Consider the following 23,041-nt stretch of genomic DNA (forward strand, 5'->3'; position numbering starts at 1 on the left):
GTACCGTAAACGGAAAAGTCTTCGTGAGCAATTCCGTAGAAAATTTCATGGGACGCCTAATAAACTTGTCCAAACTAAAAGTCGAGTCAGTCTTATTATTTGCATTAAAACATTCTGTCGCGTTCTTATTCGACGATATCGTTTGCTCTAAAAATGTCCCATTATGTTCGGGCAATACATTCGTTTTCTCTATTTTACTAGTATTTACTTTTTCATTCGTAAAAGCAGTACGATTTAAAAACAACGAACTGCTGCTGCACTGAATTTGTGAAATATTAAACGTTGAATCCTCATTACCTTGATTGCATGCTGTTCTATATTGCATTTCTATCGACTGCGACACGTCGAATCGATTTGCTGTATTAAAAACAACACGACCGCATCTTTGGTCGCTAATGGATTTTAACTGTGGCATTGTCAGTGCTCTCCGATTAACTTTTCTTCGCGCATTTTCCTTTCGTACACAGTTATATTGGTGCGAATGCATTTTGCAATCCGAACGTAAGATTATGTTTATGCAAGGAACATTACTCTGATCATCTTTCGTATGGTTACTGCATCCGCGACTGTTCTCCCTATCCAAGTGCTCCGACTGCGATACAGCGATTGAATCTACTGATTTCGTTCCATTTGTTTGAATCTGATCGTCGCGTTCTCTGCTTGCTTCGTTCTGCAAATATCTATCGATCAGGGCATTGTTAAATTGCTTTATAAGACCGCGTTTAAATCTGCGTTAAAACTGTCTGGTGTTGAGTTTAAAGACCTGTAAATAAAAAAGAAAAACTTTAATCGAAAGCAACAGAGCGAGGGACCTTATGGATGATCGGCTTTTGCAGAATTTATAAGGATGAATATAACATTTTCGTAGCAGATGGTACACCTCTTCAGATTTCAGCAAAATTTCAGACAGTTCAGCCATAAGTTCTCCTCGTACAATGTTAAGCAACTATAGAATGTTGCATTAAAATTTACTTGTTAGTTCTACGCACAAATGTATCTCATTAATTCATCTAATAGAGCAGCCACGACGATATGTATACATATATATACGAAACAGTTTTTAATGCGATTATAAAGGCTTTGAACCGGTGTTTAAGTTGTTAGAATTCTGCTTTGAGACGTCTGCTTCGTTACTCAAAATAGAAGGCACATGTTGCGATCTGTTCGACGATGGATCGTGTAACACATTTCTCGAGGGCAAACACTTGCAATCCAAGGGAAAGGAATGTCGCTCGTTTACCGATCGCGTACCGCTAAGTAGTGTGTGCGAGTATTTGGGAATCGCGGTGTAAGGTTTCTTCAGCCAGTCTACTTGCCTGGCAGTTTAATTCATTTTTGTGTTCATAATCCATAGTTGTTGGAGAAATGCAATAATGCAGAGGTGGAAGGTAATTTTAATGCTATCAATCGTAGGTATATAGTGCAACAAGAATATTTTTGAAATGAGCAATAAAAAGATCCACCTCTGCACTTAAAGTTACTTAGCTATTAAAAGACTTTTCTACCTCAGTTTTCCATCGTTTGTTTCGTTGGGAATGTGATTAGGAACCGGAGTTTGGGTGAAAGAATCAGGAAAACCTTCGGAATGTCTACAAAAGAGACAATCGAAGAAATGTCGCCAGTTTGAACTTGCATCAATTTAAACTTTGCCTTACATAGAGATTCGAATTATAACTAAGGATTTAAAGGTACGTACCTGCGATTCTCCTCATCTTTTCTTGCACGATCAAATCTCTCGTTTGTAACTTGCCTACGAAGTTCACTGATTTGTTTAGAATACTCTGCAGCTTGAGTTTGATACTGTCGAAGTTTCGCTGATTCTGAAGATCTGCAATATCATACGAAGAAAAAATATAACTTGCAACATGCTAACATTCTATTAATTAATACATTCCATACCCTGTGAATAATTAATGGTCCACCGTAATTACTAGAGAAGGTAATAATTAAAATGCCTCTTACAATTTGTTCTGAAGCTCAGATATTTTTTGCCTCAACCTAGACATCTCGTTTTGAAGCTCTTGATTATTAGCCTGCACGGTCATCGACTCCTGTCTCGCTTGATCCAATAGTAATTCGAGGCGCTCCACCGTCGCGCGATCTTTACCCATTTGGTCTTGAATTAAAGCTTGTTCTGCTTTCAACTTAGCAATTTGCATGTCGTACTAAACATCGAACACATTGCTACACTACTCTATTTATTTTTTTATTAAATAATGATAGACTGACTTTACCTGCGTTTTCATTGCATCTTTATCGTCCAGCTGTTGCATAAGCGTATCCTTCTGTTGATCGAGTTTCATGCATAAATCTCTGACAGCACATAAATCCGCTTCTGCTCTGTGCTTCTGTTCTCCTTGCTGTCGCAATTGTGATTCCATACCGGCCACACTTTGAGTTAATTCGCTAATCTGAAAAATTTAGATTGACATTTCAGTCAGCCGTATCTGCATTCTAGTTAGAAATATTACTAAAACCAGAATGATAAACGTGCATTGAATATCCAAATAATGAACCTGTGTTTCGTAGCCTCGTATTAGGCAATCCTTGTCGGCCAATTGTCGTTCTAAATCCAGAAGTCGATCCCTAGCCGATTGGAGTGCTCCTCTCGCTTCTGCCGCTTCGGATTCCAAACTATGATTATTATTCTCTAAAACTGTCGCCTCCAAACTTAAGCTCTTGAAGTGATTTAACATTTCTGATCTTTCGTTTTCCTACAAATTGCAAATAAACCTCAATTACTCGAACAATCCAAGGTCGTTAAGAAAGTGGAAGCACGTGGACCATGTTTAAACGCGAGAGAAGCCTAGCTCTATGTACTCTTCAAACGAAGTGTGAAACAGCAGGCAAGCCAGGCAAGTCTCTATTATTTGTACAAGTTCTCTCTCAAGGTCTGACCTTGGTTTCCTTGAAATTTAACGTACAACGATACAACGTTGGATTAAAGAATGCGGTTTTAAAATAAAAATCGAAGAATATGTCCGTTTGCGTATTGTATTACAAAGATAACATAGCTGTGGACTTTACTATTTTCCCAAACAAATAATATATACGACGTCCGCTTTGACAAAATTTGTTCCAAGTATTTTCGTGATTCTAAGGTGGGATCACCTTTCTGTTCAAAAGTTCCTCGGCTCTGCGGACCTCACTGACGTAAGTTTGAAGTTGCCTCTTCAAGTCGAAAGACTCTGCACGCGACGCTTCCAATTCACGCTGGAGGTTCCTCACTTCGCAAGTAACCGCAGCCAAATCATCTTGAATCCGGCGATTCTCCTGGATCGCGTTTTCCCTATCGTACGTGGCCGTTTGCAGTTGCCGCTGAAGATTCTCCATCTCCAATTGCAGGGACCTCAGTTGCCTGTCCTTATTCGCGCTTTGGTCCACGCATATTCTACAATTACAAATGTAAGCTAGAGAACTGTGTTTTTGTGCAAATTTAAAAACCATTCTTGCATATACTCGGTTCTTTTCTCCAAATATCGCTCAAACTATTCTTCCATTACAGAGCTTAAAAAAAAGTCGATCCCTTTCTAAGTCCATATTCCTAAACTTAATAAACATTTACATACAGAAAAAGGTTTTATAAGCAAAAGAAAAGGTTGGAGAGACTTAAACGTTACCCAAAACGAGTTCTCACGTTTAAGTATCGCTGAAGTTTCGAAAACAGAAAATCGATCACGAAACTGGCATGAAAGATAGGTGGCACATACAAAAGAGACGCATGGGAGCGGAGTTGTTTCAGTGAACGCTGTCGCGCGTACTATATTATAGTATTAATATTTAATCCATGTCTATTCGGTTACGCGAACCGCAACGGTCATCCCTCGTGGCGCAAGCATCGTGGCGTAAAGAGGACAAGGGCAGCAGCGTGAATACGTCGACGAATTAGGCGGCTATCACGCGGTGGTTGCTCAATCCATTTCTTTCTCGAAAATATCTACGTGGCTAGATTCCATTACGGTTGCGGATCACGTAGCCCTGGAAACGACTTTATTAGGGACTAAAAGCTGAATACGTAAGGACAGGCCCAGCCGGTAGAAAGCCGGCGTCGAATCGCAACGTGCACCGTTTGCACGTGTTGCGCTATTAAAACGTTCTCACCGCGAACGAATAGCGACTTTAACGCCTGTCGATTACATCAAATTTTCAATACCCAATATAAGATCTTTGTTCGCATTCTTTTACAGCAGCAGCAGCAAACTGGACCCATATTATACATATTAATCAACCTAACCTGCAATATTTAAATATTAAATGTTACACTCGAATGCAAGTCGAATTTCGATTTGACAATGTATTCGTAAAAGAAGAATCGATTTTAACGAAACGATTGAATAGTAGATGGTCAATAGATACAATGGTATTAACATGCTTATTCGGGTAATCGATGATCGATCGTCCGTGTCTCGGTTACGCGTCCAAATATTACGTAATGGCGCGGCTGTCAGGATTCGAAAAGAAAAAAATCCGAGAGCGACTTGCTCACCGAAGAGACGACTTTCTCTCGTCTCGACATCCTTCCTCGGAGCCGGATAGCTTCCTAAGACGGTCCATGTCCGCAGAGCGCGCGGCCTTTTCCGCCATACGAAAGTGAAAACAATCTCGAGACGCTTGCGATATCGAGCGAAACCACTTGCGTACGTATTAAACGCGCGCCAACGAGTAAATGCATTTTAGCAGCGATTTTCGAGCAATCAGATGTATACAAGGTAATTGAAAAATAGAAGAAAGAGTCCAAGAGTTTAAGAGTGATTATAATTATTACAAAGATCAGATTTTTCTTTGTCTAATTCAAAGTGTAACCTATGGAATTTTAGATTGTTGACATCACTTTTTGAAACCAATCGAACCTCTTGACGGCCGTTAGGGGTTGTAGTTCCAGAAACGACCGTGCGACCAATTAAACGCCCCACGGTTGATGTAAAAATCGTTTGTAACATTTACAAGGAAACCATTAGCGTTTGATCAACGTTCGATTGCAATTGTACGATAAGAACGACTAGAATCGTGTCACGGACCTTACGTGGAAACGTACAGAGAAGAATGCTAGCTTCAAACCCAATATAACACATTAATTTGCATTACGTCTGAATCTTCGAGCAGGCATCGAGGCGACGAAATTGAATAGACGTTTAAATTGGAGTTATTGTAAGTATAAGAGGAAGGTACTTTTAAATGTAAAACACACGTGACAAATAAAAAAAGAAAGCAAATATATCAGCGTCCACCACATGTGTAATAATAATGAAAGAAATCTCTCTGTCTCTGTCTGTCTCGAAAATTTATAGCTTCGCATAGACATACGTTTTCATGTACACATACGTTACACAGGTATGCGTCATGTGCGGCAAAGAACGACCACGGAAGTTGACGAGTATTCGTTTCCCTCTCGTTTAATCACGGTAAGAATTTACTTATTTTCCAGCAAGGTACTTTTATGATTGAAGATCAGAGATGAAAACCTTCGATTTACGGTTACGTTCAACAGGCGTGTAACACACCAAAACACGTGGAAAGAAAAAGTACACGCTCGTAATCTAGATGGGATAAAGCAGGACGAATATTATTCACCACCATTGCAATCATTTAATAATCATGCCAAATGTATTGCGCTTTCTACAAAATAAGAAAGTTTCTTGCACACTTTTTCTTCATATTTTCCACGTTATGTAACGTCGCGGTTCGTCGCTAAAATCAGAGATGTATACTTTCGTATAACACTGTGATTTTTCGGAAACCCAACAACCGTGTTACACAGTAAGAATACACGAATGAACTTATTACATAACTTGATAACTAAGAACGATTTGATGTTTCCTAGAGGCTATTACCAAAGCGGTACTTCAACGAAGAAGAGGAACGAACCGGTGAGAAAGTATCTAATAAGAAGAATCAAGGACGAAAGATGACTGGATCCGTCTCAAACGAACTTCAAGGTTCTTAATGCGGTGACGAAGGTCATCGTACGTGCGTTTCGTCCCGTTAGACGTGGTCATCGAGCAAGGCATACTTTCATTCTCATTCTATCCGAAGAATGTCCCTGACACGTCCCTGAAATTGAAGCCAAGTGATAAAGAAGCCCCTGTGCTTGTTCAACTCTGCGCTTGCTTTGAGGTCCCGAACTGCAATCGATCGTGACTCAATGATTTCGAATACCTACGGAGGAATTCCCCAGTAACTACCATGGACTCGATCCCGGAACGTAGCCACGTAATTTATCAAGAATTATAGCAGAGCCACCATACCACCCTTAAATACAATCACGTCTCGAATGTACGTTAAGCAATGAAATTTCCCAGATTTCTTCAGCATTGCTTCGCGGAATAATTGCTCGAGTGCCACTAGAGAGTTTGCTACCTCCACGATTGGAATTTAAGATTTTCACATCCTTTAGCAAGTAACGAAGTAAAATTGAGAAAGTGGAAAATTGTATTAACGCTAACTTTTCCTTTTTCTTCCTTCGTTGGCACGCGGATTAATCAATATAATTCAATCACTCTGAATTATTAATGAAATAAAAACGAGCGGTTTCCCGGCAGAAAAACGACGTACGAGGATAAATAAAGATGAAGATATACACGTGGAACTGTGGAGTAATCGGAAGACGTGACGGAAAATCGTTCACACGGCGGAATGCATCTGCCTAAACGTACGGGCTGGTATCTAACCGATCGGGTCTCTCATCCAGAATTCTCTATCGGCCGGTGGCCGATGTCAAAACGAACGCCCTTTTAGAGGTGCCGTTCACCTTTACCGTTACAGGTAAAGGGCATTGCACGGTTCCTCGAAATGCAGGGAACGCCAGCACGTGAGAAGCACTCGCAACAGGATGCACGCCACACAAGCACCGTTGTAATCTCCACGAAGCACTTCGCCTCTTAGAGATCACGTGATACCTAACTCTTGGGGAACCAGAGTCCAGCCGCGATTCCGTATCATCGCACAACAGTCACACGTTTCTCACTTTTTTTTCTACCATTCTGGAAGTATCGCATGTTCTTGCACATGGAAGGAAGATCAAAATTAGGATTGGTAGGAAATTTGAAAGTTATAATTACTGTACCCAGATGAATGGATGATGATGTATAGTACAACGATAGACATTCATATTTATGATTTATCATCGGGCTATTTGATACATGAAATTCCTTATCCTAGTTAGATCATGTATAAGAGAGAATGCGTCGAATGGTGGGGCAAGATCAAGATGAGTCAGGTTGATCTTCCGTCTGATTGATTGTAATGACTGAATTTACGGTTTGGTAATAGATTACATCAGTTACGTGGTTCAGAATTGTGTAACGGGGTACCCGGATTGGTAAGAGAGAATTTGATGAACCATCTGGAGATTGTAAGGTAATGATAAAGTAGATGAGGGTTTCTAAATTTAGAATCGAAACTTAATTAATACTTGAATTTAAGAAATAATGTACCTCGATTTATCTATCATTTTTAACATAACATTCGTTTGATAGCGGGCCCAATACTTTTGCAGAATGCTGTAATTGAAAGATAATATTCTATTTTCAGGTCGATGCTACTTATCCTACCTTAAGGTTTGCGCATATTTCCAACTTTCCACGCTATGTGAGCGTGCAATCTAAGGAATGTTACAAGGAAGTTATAAGGAAGAAATATTACAAAGTACAACGTCAAGAGACAAACGACCTCTTAATATTTCCTGAACGTTCACAACTATTAATCATCTGAGAACAGATGTCAGATTGTTTCCGTCGATATACGCTATAAAAATCTAAATAAACTACCGAATCGAAATGGGTGGAAATAAAAATCGTTTATAAGCTCGCTAAATTAAAGGAGGAAGAGAAGAATTCAGATATCATTACATAAGCAGAAGTCAGAGGTCCTTGTAATGGTGATTTCTATAGTGAAATCGATGTAAAATTTATTTTTAGTTAATCTTACAATAAAAAATGAAATTTCTCTTGAAGTTTCTTCTTTTGCGAAGGAAACGGAGAAATACCGAAGCTGAAGCGGTTGCAAATCAAACAGCTACCTAGTACCAAGAGAGTTAAACCGCTCGCGCCTGGCATCACTTAATCACTTAACTAGTCATTCAACAAAATACAAAACAAACCTCGGGCAAACATGATCCATCTCGCCGCACCAGAGTATTGGAGATCCATTAAAATGTACGGATCGCATTCCTCGACTGTCAAGGTGAGAAGATCATGAATGTACATGAAATTGCAGCTCGAACGACTCATCCCGCTTTCTTAAACAGGGTCAAAGGTCCAGGAGTCCCTTACGGCAACAAAGACGACAGTTTACGAACATCCGCGTACAAGTATCCCGTGTAGACGTGGACTTGTGCGCCTTCTATTAGCTGATGCTTGTCCTTTTGGAATTATGCAACCGTTCGACTGACGAAACCGCGTTCTTGAGGAACCAAACGACTCGAGAAGTGACCTATTCGAAGAAGACCGACGACGAATGTCTTAGCTCGATTGCGCGAAAAATTTCGCAACTGAAAATTCTCTACAGAGCAGTGTGAGTGGCTTTCCTGCTGATGTTGGTCCGTGCAACGCGATCGTGTAAATATCAGGGTTGAACAGCAAGTTCATAGTTTGATTTTGCGTTCGTTTAGCCCCGATGTAGTTCCACTGCAAGATCGCTGTTTGTGTAACTGATGCGATTCAATCGCGTAGGCGATCTTACGGCGAAACCACTATGCTCCAAAGTATTAACGGTGTTCACCGCAAAACAATGCTCAATCATCCGAGAACAATGAGGCGGTTTAAAAAATTCGGAGCGTGGTTCTCTCGCGTTCAAACGCGTGGCGACGAAATATCGTGAACTTATTGGTTAACCTAATGGGTGTAAAATACGCCGGCGAAGATCATTTACGGATAGCAGATTGAGAAACATTCTGGCGTGATTTCATTCCCATTGTGCGTTGAACGTTACGAAAGCCCACGCGCAGAACTTTATTACCACCTCGAATCGCGGAACTGTTGCGGATCCAATTCAGGTTCGCTGTACATCGAGCCGGATACGCGACTGGTGATTTCTGCGCTTAGAGTCATGGACGCGGTGAGTGTATGCATTCGAGAAGGCGTTTCTGGAATGCTATCTTCCATACGTGAGATTAAGTACGTTTGGACGTTTCTGCGTGTGGCCAAAATTGGCTTGCTTGTATAAATGATGTAGCGTATCGTTCTTTCTATCGATAAAGAGTAGCTCTTAGCTGGTATATTATGAGGAAGTCCTATAACGGAAAGCTTAGCGTGCATGAGTAACGATTGCCAAATATTGATTAAACAGTAGATATTCTGAGTAGAAAGTAATGAATGTGGACTAGATAGTATTAAGTAATAAATAAAGAATCATTAAATAATGATAATGGAGTACTAAGTAGCGAGTAGAAAGTAAGTAGTGAATGGCAAACGTGAACAGAGAGTAGTGAATAGTAATGGATGCTAGTGAATGGTAAGTGAGTAGTAATAGTAACACAAATATAGGATAAAAAGTAACGAGTAAGAAATATTTTTCAAAAATGCATTCCGGTAAGAATCTAAAAATTGTATCAACCACTTATATGTTTTAGCCATTCGGAACAATCTGATGTAACTACACTACCAAACCGTTTCCTAATCCTCCAACGGAACTAAGCCATCGTACGATTCTAATTACTTCTCCCCTTTTAGGACGCAATCACCGGAGATGAAACGAAACTACCAAAAAAGTAAAGCGGGAGCCGGACTAAATGATTCGGCTGTTGTCTCGGGGAAGTTAGGTAACAGCACGAAGCAGCGGAGGTGATTCCAAGTCGGTGTTCAGTCTCGCCGCAGTGCTCAAGCCGGCATCATCGTTTTCTGATTCGCGCTCTCCTTGTCGCGCGAAGGATGTCAAGCGACCGCGAGAAAAGGACACACAGTGAATTTTGGTGAATATCTGTGATGTGATTAACCGATAGGACGTACAACTTTCAATCGGCTTCACCATGAAAATGTCACTGTAAGTTACCCCCTTCTGGAGTATCCTATGTAAAGCAACATACACGGTTCTTCTCAATGAATCGGTATTTAGAAATTGCGACATTCGATTCTTATCGAGTCTTCGTACCCCCTTTAAAATAAGGAAATTGTTTTGATTTAATTTATTCGGCTCAATAATGTGTCTAATTTTTGCATTTTTAAGTCATGGGTAAGACCTACGAGCATAGGACTAATTAGAAAACAAGCATCCAACGATACAATCAGTATCGATAATACGCTCTGAAAAGATGAAATATACAATTTCTGGAATGGATACACCACTGCCAACAATGAGAAGCTTAAAGTACACGAATGACGAACATGCGATAATTTGCATGTAGGCAAGAAAATGTAGCAGTGCAACTGGAATAATGAAAACACCATAAAGAGATAACCACTCGTTAACGTTACCAAGAAACTAAATTATTCCCTCGTGCAGCTTCTTGAAAAGGAATGCTCGTTACTTTCTCGGAATAATGCATTGTAAAATTTCAATTTCGCACATATTTCCTCGTGCTCGCACTAATTCGTAACGATTTCAATCATCTCTTTAAAATCGCAATCGCTCGTAGCAAATCAGATTAACGGTCGGAGAAAAGATATTTTTATCCAATATTTAACATACGACCGATGCAAATTTTTACACTGTAAGCATCGTGTTATAATTTTACGAATATTATGGAACAACTTTCTGAAAGGATTGTAATTATTTTTACTATCAATGATCGTGCGTTCCAACGTTTTTTAGATAAATATGGATTGTTTGTACACGTTTACGGTGAAAGTTGCATAACTTCAATGACTAATATCAAAAGGTCATTTCGTTTCTCTAACGTAAATGTCGTGTCTTGATCTTTCCTAGAGATTCTTTTGCAAGATTGAAGATCAATTTGATTTCACGGTATTATACGGTGATTATGTAACTCTGGCGCCAGAACGAATTAAGTAGGACATAACAAGATACATCTAGGTTGCCATTTAAAAAAAAAAATAATGAAAGAGTCGAATTACTTACTATTTCTCACTAATTATTTTATCAAGAAGTATTTCATTCCTCTGCCTTTATAATTATATTTCCAAGACACAGAGGCGTATAGAACAAATAATTTGAAATATAATACTCAGAAGAAATTGAAATGTTAACGAATACTAGACACATCAAAATATATATAGTTGTGAAAGTTAACAATCAAAATAAGAATCATTAATTAAGTATTTTTGTCTAGTTAAAGCTAATAAATTAACGTTTCCATCGAGAAATGTTAGAAGCAGTTAAAATTTCAAAAATAGAGAATAACAATTAGCTTTCCTTTTTAATGATTTATAGAGCACGATATTACAATTAAGCAGTATATCCTTAACATAAAATTCTCACACTAGCCAATGTTAAATGATGAATTTTATTAAAAAAATATTTTTACATTGAATTAGAAAATAAAATTATTTAAAGATTCTCACGTAATGATAAAATATAAATCAATGTAGCACGAGAGAAGAGAAGAGCACGATTTTGTTGGTACTTCGACTTACACCACTTTCGTAATCACCAGCATGAATAATTGTAGCGATCTTCCCGAAGATATACAGTGCTGGACAAAAGTATTGGCACAGCATGATTGTTATGATAAAAATGCTTATAACTATGAAACAAATTGTTAAAAAGGAAAAATTTGTTTACACGTTTATTTATTTATTATTCTAGATTATTATTTAACAGAAACAGTAATATAAATAAAGTGATATGCGAAATAATAACAAAAACATATTTATTGAGCGTTTTAAGCATGGACAAAAGTATTGGCACATTATACAAAATTTAGTGTAGTTGTATCTCTCCGAAAAAAATCCGATTGTCACTTGATGGTATAGGTAGGGGATTCCCTGATAGTCATTTTTTCTAACAGTCATCCTTAAGTTCAGTCGATTAGCAACATAGGAAATATAACAAGCAACAATGTCAAGAAGAGGGAAAGAAACTACAAGTGAAGAGAGAAAAATAATATTAAATTTGCACAAAATGCGAAAATCTTATAGTGAAATAGCAAAAAGTGTTAATAGAAGTCGATTCACTATTAGAAGTGTCGTAAAACGATTTGAGAATCAATCAGATTTCAAAAGTAGGAATCGAAGTGGACGTCCCTCAAAGTTAACAGTTAGAGAAAAACGGAAAATTGTAAAGGAAGTGAAAATAAATTGTAAATTAAACTCATCACAACTTAGAGCAAAGTTAAATGAAGAAAATAAAAAAGAAGTAAGTTCGAAAACTATACGGAGAGTGTTAAAAGATGCGGGATATTCTGCGTGTGTCGCAAGAAGGAAACCATACATATCCAAGAAGAATCGGAAGATGAGAAAAGAATTTGCAAAAGAATTTATAAAAAAGGATCCCACATTCTGGAATAACGTATTATTTTCAGATGAAACTAAATTTAATATATTTAAATCAGATGGCAGAGTATTAGTTTGGAGAAAGCCAAATACGGAAATGGATCCACAACATTTACAAGCCACTGTGAAACATGGAGGAGGTGGAGTCATGGTATGGGGTTCCATTGCAGCGTCTGGGGTTGGCGAATTAGTATTCATAGATGAGATTATGGACAAATATGTATATTTAAATATATTAAAGGAAAATTTATTTAAAAGTGCTAATAAATTAAATCTCCCGCGTGATTTTTATTTTCAACAAGACCATGATCCAAAACATACTGCCTATATTGTACGACAATGGATCGTTTACAATACCGCACATACATTAAATACCCCACCCCAGAGTCCAGACATGAATCCCATCGAACATGTTTGGAATGAATTAGAAAAAAAAATTAGAAAATATAATATAACAAACAAAAACCAATTAAAAGCTATTATTTTACAAGAATGGAACAATATAGAGCCGGATTTTACAAAAAAATTGGTAACTTCAATGCCAAAACGATTGAAGGAAGTTATCATGAGGAATGGAGGGCCAACCAAATATTAATTTTTAATTTCTAAGTACTTTCAATCATTTGTGCCAATACTTTTGTCCATGCTTAAAACGCTCAATAAATATGTTTTTGTTATTATTTCGCATATCACTTTATTTATATTACTGTTTCTGTTAAATAATAATCTAGAATAATAAATAAATAAACGTGTAAACAAATTTTTCCTTTTTAACAATTTGTTTCATAGTTATAAGCATTTTTATCATAACAATCATGCTGTGCCAATACTTTTGTCCAGCACTGTATGTACACGCGATATGTATACGTGCAGCGAATATTCCTAGGATCGACTAGAATTGTTGAAGAGAACGACCATAAAACGTCTGCTCTCTCTAAAATGCGACCTGCCACTGACATAACGCTTCTGATTTTTATCGCGCCTCGTTGTTATGTCACCCGTATGAAAACTGTTTAAAAAAGGTAAACCAAAACGTGGAAGAGATATGAAAGAAGAAGAAATACTTGGACTAGCGGTCCGAGAGACGACGAGCTGGCTGGTTTTTCCAACCAACGAGACTTTAGTATCTGTTAGAAAAAAATTCAATGAAATTCAATTCGTCTCACTTTCACGGTTTGTCGATCAATAACAATAACAAAAGATAGAAGAATCGTACCTATATCTTCTGTCATCGTTCCGATCCGAACAGCAATGAGAGTAACCCTTCGTGGAGCTCATGTTCTTCGCTACCATTCTCTGCTAACTGTCATTAATAATTTTCAATGCTACAAAGTGGAACGAACGAGCCCAAAACACCCACACTAACAATTTTGTACCGAATACCACCGGCATTATTGCAAACTGTGTCACTATAGCTACACGTTTTTCGATGCTCGACTGTTTGTCAAGGTACACTGGACAAGATGTCAAATGGTCCACAGTTACGTAAAACAAATTCGCGCCTCCAGATTTTATGTAACCTCGTTCCAGCCCCCTCAATTAGCGGTCGTAAATGAACATACCGATTTATCTCGATCCGTTCATGGTTTAAAATGCAACGAAACGTGAAAGTTCCGACGTAACGTTCCCTCATCTCCCACAGTCAATTAGACAATAAATGTCTGCAGATTTATTGCGTAACGAACGGATAATTAAAAGAGTTCCCTTCAATAATTATCACTTATGTACACAACCTCTGTATAACACGGAGGTTAGGTTTCTTGGGAGCAAGCGTTCAGTACGAAAGTTGACTCGGGACAACTAGATATATGCATAGCACGTATGAGAAACAGGACGAGAAATAACAAATCCAATTTAATGTTTCGCAACAAAATTATACGGAGGGCTAAACTCGTGTTACGATTGGAGCATGAGGCACGCGTATAGTTAAAACGCGTAAACGCTGCCTCGGGTGGATCCACCTCTGACACTCTCACTCTTTATTCGCACGAGGTGGTTACACCAGTTTGACAATGAGGAGCAATAATTACACGGGAAAAGGAAGCCCGACATTCCGCAACTCGCGGTAGTTACACGGTAACCGTGTGACTTTCCTTTAATTAAACCGGAACCACGTGAAACAATCCAATTTGCTTTGATATTGACTCCTCTTTTGGACAATCGCTTTTACGAATACAACAAATAGGTGAATATTTCCGCCTTCGAAGAATCAATAGAAGAGAGAAAAAGACAGGGCCATATTCGGTACGGAGTCCTATTGTACTTAAAAAATTTGCCACGATATCGTTCGAACTATATAAAATAAAATGATGATAATTGGCACCAATTAGTAACTTAAACAGCGTTTTCTCGGGCCGGAATTATCATGGACATACTTGAAACATTCACGGTCTATAAACGGGAGCAATAAACGAAGACACGCGATTAATAAGACGCTGGTGATCGATCTGCAAACCTTGTTCTGCTGTGTTGCAGTGGAAAGTCAGTGAAAGAAAGCTTGTCTAGCAAGTATTAGGATTTAAAGTGGCAAGGTTCCTTATATCCTGTAATCGCTTCCTCGATTTTGAAAGAAAACGCGCGCGAAATCTTTGACAGGGAATTAAAGGGAAGAGAATAAAATTAAATCAGTTAGAACCGAAGAGATGGAATTAGATCATATTTTAAGCTTCATTTTTAATGGAACAACGTCCGGTTATTCTATTTAAATTTAACGACATTACTTTACGATGCATTCGACTATTTGCCCGACTATTTGGTTCTTACAGTCGGTGAAAACTGTTAATATACATGCAAATTACTATAACCCGAAGCCTAGTATCCAATTACGCCCATTAATGATCGGACTCTTCAAAAATGATCCTGTTACCCGGATAAGAGTAATACATATTCTCAAGAAAAAATGGCAGTCTCGAAAGATCAATTCGTAACGTGTCCTCGAAAGTGTTCCCGACAACGCGCGCGCAAAAAAAAGTCAGATCTAAAAATCGGGACAAAGTCGAAAGAAAGAAGAAAAAAAAGAGAAAAGTGTTTTTGCTTTCAGTTTGCAACACTTACGCGGGTACTTGTACGCAGGATGGTATTCTTATTCTACATGCATGTCGTCATCTGTGACACCAGGGACAATGCCATTGCCATAGTGAAACAGTGAAAGTATGGTCATTTTATTTCTGTCGCGCTTTTGCTCTTACCTACCCGTACCCTCGATCTTGACACACGTAGACACGAATACGCGACAATGTTTTCTATTGCAATCGCTATACGTCGATGCCAGGAGCTTGATTGGGTTGAAAACAGGCTTCAATGATTATCTTGTAATGAGAGAAGAATCTGCAGCGTGACCAACCTTAATTCTATTAACTATGATTTGTTCTTAATGCAACATAATAGATCTGTTCGATTCTCGCCTGGAATGTGAATTGATGAAACATGTTTCAGCGGGTTAGGGGACCTATTGGTGACCATTTGGTTAGCGTCAGTGGTTCACGTGAGGTCAGCGATAATGCCACCACCATGGGCAGATCCGTCCAGTAATCCTTGCGCCGCTCAACCACGTGGCTGGCAATTGTTATTTTGGCCGCCGGATGGAAAGTGTTACAAAATATTCCAGGCAGGTGCTGCATTTCTCTTTACAGAGCCATCGGAGTTCTCTTAATAGAACGTACATTAGAGAACCAGCCTCTTGCGTTCCTTTTCTCTTTCGCTCGATCAACGTGAACCAACGAATTTTTTATCGGATATTTACTTCGACAGATCGGGGCACCCTGTCCAGAGACAATGGAATTAGGCCCAGCCGCGGATGGTGGTGGGATTATGGCTGAGTGCAGATGTCCTCCGGGGACAGCACAGTCGCCGAGAGATGCTCTTTGCCACAGGATCTATACAAAAGCATCCTGTCCGAAAGGTCAATTCTTCGCACCGGTTCCAGAAATCTCCGGGAAATCTAGGTAATACACCGCCATACTTTCAACGTTTCTCTTTCTAAAGTGATGTGAAAAAAGTTTCGTTCAAATCTATTGATAGATGACGGAAATGTCTAATAAAATATTTCAATTCTAACCAAAGGTGGGGTGTCTGCCGTGATCCAGAGCCATGCACGGAAAGAGATGAACTCTACTGGCCTAGGGACGGCAAGTGTTATCCCAAGTTTAGCAAAGGTCCGTGTCCAAAAGGCGAACTTCTCATCGCAGACCAAGACGGCCTCGCAGTGTGTTCCTGCTCTACAAGTGGAGAACTTGGACGATATCATTGGTCAGGCAGCATGGGTGGCTGCCATGAACATTACACTAAAGGTCCATGCACAGAACCGGGTGAATTATTTTTACCCGGCGGTATATGCGGTTGCCACTCGAAACTACCTCATTATCATGAGCAAACTAAAATGTGCTACCAATTAGGTAAGTCACCATAAAACGTGCTAAAAATATTCTTGCTCATTCAAACATCTGAACTTGATGTAATAGAAGGATACCTTTTTTATTTTTTTATATTAACGAATTATACTTTTGTTAACAGGTGGTATCGGTCCATGTCTGCAAGGACATCACTTTGTTGCAACAAATACGGTAGCTAACGATGAGATAATTCGTGCCAAATGTGTATGCAAACCAGGTCACGTTCCCTATAGAAATGGATTCTGCTATAGACTCTACACAAGAGGACCATGCGAGAATGGATATATGCTAATAAACTCCACGGCTTGTATTCCTGTGCCCTGTAGACGAGGACGGCTGTACTTTCCCCAAGAAAAGACCTGTTACAAAATAGGAACTAAAGGGCCATGCCCAAATGGGCAGATCGTTCTGTACGATTATAATGTGCGGCCATCCATTGATGGAATCAGTTACAACGGAGTATGTGGATGTACAAACATATTCAGGGACGCGGAAAAATGTTCCGAAGATATTAATGACAGCTGCGAATCCACGCCAGGAATGGTTCAAATAAATAAAACCTGTTACAAACTGTACACGCAGGGTCCGTGTACGGTTGGAGAATGGTTGGTTGCCCGAAGAATGCCGAAACAGAGTTTATGGAAGAACGAAGAATCGGAGCCGAGAGCAAGATGCGAGTGCAGACCCGGATATAAAAGAATCACGGAAAATTCGGAAATATCCGAACTAGAAAGCAACAGTCTCCTTTCTCCAGGTGGTTGCCAACCACCAATGGTACTTTTAGCAAAGTTTCTCAACGAAAGAGCAAAATCTATGAACTTTTAACTCTCGCTATACGAAACAAAAATCAATTGATTCATCCAATCGAGGATTTGTCCTTATGATCTATGACTGATCTATCACTCTGTGCATTATCACTCTCAAATCAGTGAGTCACTTGTGAACTAGACATAGAAACATGACAGTTACGTGAAAATAATTAGACTATACGTAATGGCACGTGCCAGTGATAAAATGAACTGCTTGAAGAAACTGCGGGTGCATTCTTTTAGTTAATACGTGTAAATAATGTACAATTGTTGCGCGTAAAGTACTCCAAACAATTTTAAGTGTAAATTCTTGTGAGAAGTTTTTTAATTTATTCAATATTTTAGTGCTATGAAATTTTACATTGTTGAATTCTATTCCATTTAAACTCCTATTATAGGAATATAATCTAATCAATGTAATTTTTAATATTTAAATATTTAATTATATTTCTATCAAAAATATACGAGGAGGACGATTCAGACAAATTTTGTAAATGTACATACCTTATAGCGATAATTTGGAATTTTTTAAACAACGTATCGAACGTACCGAATTTTTATAAATGTAAAGTGTACTCACTCAGTTTTGTGTTGCAACTCACGAACCTGTTGCTCACTCCCCATTACTAGTTGCTCTTTTAATATCATTTCTCTCTCCAGAGTGGCTATTCTTTCTGTCTTCTCATCCAATACCATCTAAAAATTATATATTATCATCGATCTGCCATCGATCACTTTGTTTCAACGAAATCTATATTACTCACGAGCAATTGATCCTTTTCGTGATCTAAGTGCGTCATGTTTGCTTTAAGATTATTAATTTCCTGTTGAAATTCTTTTACTTGACTTTCAAGCTGCAGCTGTTGTCGCTCTATCGTTCTGTTGCGATCCAATGCCTTATTCAGTTCGGACTCCGATTGCGTTAATTGGTTCTGAGCATCTCCCAATGCCTGATCTGTTTGATCTTGTAAAGCCCTGACATATTTAATCATTAGGCGTGCGCGCATGTAGTTTTGTTTACATAAATTCTTAAAACAAAAGTGCGATAATACCGAAGTTGAAAATACTGTGTGCGTTGGGTTCCTAATTCTTGTTTGGTTCGTCTTAACTCCTCTCGTAAATCTTGTATCTGGTCCTCGAGTCCACTTATAGTTGCTCTTCGTGCACCTTGCGTGAGTAAAAGCTCTTGCCGTTCCTTTTCTATTTGCTTCAATCGGGATTCAGCATCGGTTAAATTTTCTCTTAGGCGACGCTGTTCTGATGTGTGCGCTTCCGCTGCAATCTAATTTGTGATTGTCCATTAATAAACTGTAGATCAATTCTAAAATATTCCACATTACCTTCAATCGTTCTCGTAACGCATCACGTTCTTCGATCAAACGTTCAACATCGGCCCGTGCAATATCTCGTTCATGTTCCAAACGATCAATGATATTCTAGAGAAGATCATTTAAACAAATTTAATTAGGTATCCCTGGAAATACTTAATTACGAGGCAACTAATTATAGGAAAACAGCATAATATTAATTTGATTTCATATCCTTTGGCAAATATTTTCTAAATCGTGAACAAATATAATTTCATACAATATGTACTATATACTATTACCTTTGACTTGCCTACATCAATTACAGCTGATGGAGAACAATTACATGCGACACTACATTTACACATATTACAAGGCCGATAAGGTGCTTTATGTTCTGCTTTGCATGTTTGTAATCGCGTTTCTAAATTAGTTTTCTCACGATATAATTCCTTCTTTTCTCGCTGCAATTGATCCAACGCATTCTCTTTTTCGCATAACTCATGTTTTAATTCTCTAATTCGCGACCATAGATCAACCTATTAAGAAAAAGTAAAATTAGCAATATTATAAAACGTTCTTCTGTCTCTTTCTTAAATATCACTTATGAAAAAACATATTTCTCTTTACGTGATCTTTTTCAATCGTTTTACTATAGTTATCCTTAACATTGTTATATTCATTTTTATAGAAATCTCGTTCCCTCCTTAATTGTTCAATCGCTTGTTGTAACTAAAACAAATGAATTTCAGATCATACATCACAAAGGTATACAATTGTATATTTTTAATATAACTGATACTTTTTACAATACATACATCATTTATTTCAGTTTCTTTTGCATCGAGTTGTTTTAGTATACTTCCATATCCGGCACCACTTATGTTTTTAGGACACTGTTTGTCTTTATACGCTTCTTCAAATTCTATTCCATTTTGACCTAATGATTTTACATAATTTCACAGATTTGTAAATATACCAAAGATTATTTTTTTCTTTTTCTTTTTATTTTACCTTTACTATAATTATTCTTCCTTCCTTTTTCTTTAATAGATATGAAATCTGCTTCCTCGTCATCTAGTTCAATATCTTTTTTACTCATTTGCTGTTTCAATAATTTATTGCTATATTGTAACTGAATAATGTCTTGCCTTTGCCTTTCATTTTCCTTAGCCATCATTTCAATTTCATCATTTAAATTTTTTTCTATAAGATTATAAAAAGAATACTTGTTAGTAATAAAAACATTGCATCACATTTATATCAATTACATGCAGATGACTGTCAGTTCCATGTCAGAGACCAATTACTGTCAACTCGTTTATCCTATTGGTAATTTGTTTTTTTTCATTCAAAGTAGATTCCAAGGTACGTTGAATATTCAATTTTTCCAATCTGCAAGCTTCTAGATCTGCTTTCAATTCTTGTACCTCTCTGCGTTCAACAGTTAATTCATTTTCCAGCACATGTACTCGTGCCATTACATTTTCTAGTTTTTCCTGTACAACCCATAAATATATTACTAAATTCATTTATAAAATTAAAAAAGTTGTTTCATTTTTGAAAACATTACAAGAATTTATTACCTGTAATTTAGAGACTCTTCTATTGTTCTCTTTAACTGCAGAATTACAATCGGCTTCCACAGCTAATGCTATATGATCTATATCTCTTAGTTCTTTTTCCAATTCTTCGTTTCGATCAGCAAGTTTGAGTGCTTGTGACATAGCGTCGTGTTGCTTGTTTAAAGCTTCTATATAAAATATAACAGGCATACAAGTATAAATATTAATTGAGAAAATTTTCTTTATATTATATTATAAAGAACGTATAATTTCAGTACCTTTCAACTGCTGTTCTAATTCCAACTTTTCTTGTTGGAGAGCTTTAAATTCGCTAGCATCTATAGTATGACTGGACATTATAAAATTGCTTTCTGCTTTTTTACAAGTACAGTCTTTTGAAACAGCAGAATATGGTCTACCTCCTTCTAGCATTTTTTTCAACCGCAAAATTTCTTTCTCCTTAGTAGTTAGCTGTAAATATAATTTTGTAACATATATCATTATCCCCCAAATTTACCTAACATTTTTATAAGCAATTTTTTAAGGCAATAATAGACACAAGATTATTTGTAAAATGTGTATCCAAATCGTGTACTTAGTATCTATATACCCACATGGCTCTATATTAGTACATGCACAAAGTAATTACAACATTCGTATAATATATAAATTTATAAAATGTAAACTGAAGCAATTCAAACTCATGCAGATATAAATGACAGCATTGTACCTGACTTTTTAACATTTGTATACTGTCGATTTGTAAAGAGAGATCACCCTTTAATTTTGTTACCTCATGACTCAAACAATTCATCTTATGATCAGCCATTCTTAGTAAATCAACAATTTTTGGCTCTACTGTACTTAAATTTGGCAATGGAGTAGATTTAGTTCCAGTTTTTGGTAACGGTTCACTTTCTACAATCGGCCTTCGAAGGGGAAAAACAGGTCGTTTCTTAGAGGCTACAATAACGAAACATGAAATATTTACTTAACACCAGTAAGTTAAAATTCTAATACAAGTATCGTAACAAGATAAGAAACACTTACCCAAACCAACATTGCTAATAGTTGGTTTTAAACATTTGCCTTGAAGCTCTAAAATCCTTTTTGATTTCTTAGCGGATTCAGTCTCTAGCTCTTTGATTCTATGTAAATTGCGGGAGGATGCCACTTGAAGATCATTACATTCACGTTCCAATTTATATATCTCTTTTTTCAGATCCTTAATTTGCTTTTGATGGCTTTCTCTTTCTTTCATTAAATCCAAGTGAAGCTGGTTACATTCTTGTACTAGCCTCACATTATCACATTTATAGGGATCTATCGTCGATTGCAACTGAGCCTGAGCCTATACACGCACATTGATAGTATTAGATTACACAAATATGCAATAAAATCTATATAATTTACTATTTACTATTATAAAATTACATTTATATTTTATCAATCGATGGCTACAACATCAAAAGAATATTCATTGTTTTATACACAGGGTGTTTCAAAAATACATATTATAAGTTACTAAAAACCACTTGGTTTAAATGATAGAATATGTAGCTAGCAGAATTCTATTGAAATCATACATTAACGAACCTCAATATTTTCCTGAGCAATACTTTTAAAATGTTTCAAGCTATCCGTTGTTTGTATCAAATCAGCCAGCAACTTTTCTATCAAAGGCAACGCATCTAACGTAAGCGCTTGTTTGTATCCCAAACTGTCTAAATGTTTACGGACAGTGCGATATCTTGTGGCAACATTATATTCATCTTCCATGTTCATTTTTATAAAGTTTACAAACGATTCACTTTATATATACTATTCCATAAATCGACATCGATTAAAAGCGTTGATTATTTTCTCCTGATTAATCGCGTTTCTACCAAAAGTATAAATTATTTTCTAAACAACTATATCCATCGAAGATAATTATAAATTAACATTGTTGAACGTATGTACGTATGTTCCTGAAAAATTTATTCTGAAACGACTTCTTTCTTTGCTTTCAAATATATTTGATTCGATAATTGATTACGATATAACCAAGATATTCAAGCAACATCTCGACAAGCTGTATCAAGTCAACAAACTCATTGTAAAATCTTTCGTATTCAAAGTAATTGCAATCCCTTTATTACACGTGCTCATTGTTTTCCCATTATTCGAACGAACAACCCTGTCAATCGTTGCACCTTTCGTGGAACAAAAAATGCATCCAGCTAGATATAAACATTATTCAAAAGTGTTGCCAACATCACAGAATCCAATACTTGTTTACAAACATTGCGTCCCGATAGATTTAAAAGAGTAATGGTAACAGTTATTTACGTGGTAAAGGATATGAAAATATAAAGAATCAATTATAACGTACGCATCGTTGACAAATCATTCACGAATGAATTACACGTGCACAATTTATGCTTTCGTTTACGTCTGAATGTTAAACAGCAATACCGACATACTCTATATAAATGCGAACAAGATTTTTAACAGGAACCGTTAAAAATTACGCGAAATTAAATCGTAATGCATCACTCGAGCCGCTTAAAACCCCTAAGAAGAGGTTTTAAGTTCTCGATA

The 23,041-nt window shown here is 37.3% G+C and overlaps 2 protein-coding genes across 4 annotated transcripts; one reads left to right on the forward strand and one right to left on the reverse strand.

The window, feature by feature from the left end:
- Nucleotides 1-439: 439 nt before the first annotated feature.
- On the reverse strand, nucleotides 440-22,605 carry LOC143422118 (uncharacterized). Of its 3 annotated transcripts, none has more exons than XM_076892540.1 (20): nucleotides 22,055-22,596; nucleotides 21,509-21,809; nucleotides 21,252-21,421; nucleotides 20,737-20,929; nucleotides 20,480-20,646; nucleotides 20,197-20,392; nucleotides 19,908-20,099; nucleotides 19,712-19,833; nucleotides 19,524-19,625; nucleotides 19,196-19,432; nucleotides 18,927-19,022; nucleotides 18,639-18,868; nucleotides 18,351-18,561; nucleotides 18,167-18,282; nucleotides 3,112-3,391; nucleotides 2,517-2,714; nucleotides 2,235-2,411; nucleotides 1,963-2,165; nucleotides 1,697-1,828; nucleotides 440-763 (listed from the first exon to the last, which is right to left on the reverse strand). In XM_076892540.1, exons 1-20 carry the CDS (start codon nucleotides 22,241-22,243, stop codon nucleotides 709-711), a joined length of 3,567 nt encoding a protein of 1,188 aa, XP_076748655.1. In that variant the 5' UTR covers nucleotides 22,244-22,596; the 3' UTR covers nucleotides 440-708. The 3 variants fall into 3 exon arrangements, with proteins under 3 accessions (XP_076748655.1, XP_076748654.1, XP_076748656.1); XM_076892539.1 differs by having other exon boundaries at nucleotides 21,189-21,421; XM_076892541.1 differs by lacking the exons at nucleotides 440-763; nucleotides 1,697-1,828; nucleotides 1,963-2,165 and having other exon boundaries at nucleotides 2,264-2,411; nucleotides 2,491-2,714; nucleotides 21,189-21,421; nucleotides 22,055-22,605.
- On the forward strand, nucleotides 9,605-17,615 carry LOC143422157 (uncharacterized). Its single transcript, XM_076892606.1, has 5 exons — nucleotides 9,605-9,907; nucleotides 15,822-15,993; nucleotides 16,137-16,330; nucleotides 16,449-16,780; nucleotides 16,899-17,615. Exons 1-5 carry the CDS (start codon nucleotides 9,867-9,869, stop codon nucleotides 17,600-17,602), a joined length of 1,443 nt encoding a protein of 480 aa, XP_076748721.1. The 5' UTR covers nucleotides 9,605-9,866; the 3' UTR covers nucleotides 17,603-17,615.
- Nucleotides 22,606-23,041: the final 436 nt, after the last annotated feature.

The sequence above is a fragment of the Xylocopa sonorina genome, chromosome 3, assembly GCF_050948175.1.
Source record: "Xylocopa sonorina isolate GNS202 chromosome 3, iyXylSono1_principal, whole genome shotgun sequence".
Lineage (NCBI taxonomy): Eukaryota > Metazoa > Arthropoda > Insecta > Hymenoptera > Apidae > Xylocopa > Xylocopa sonorina.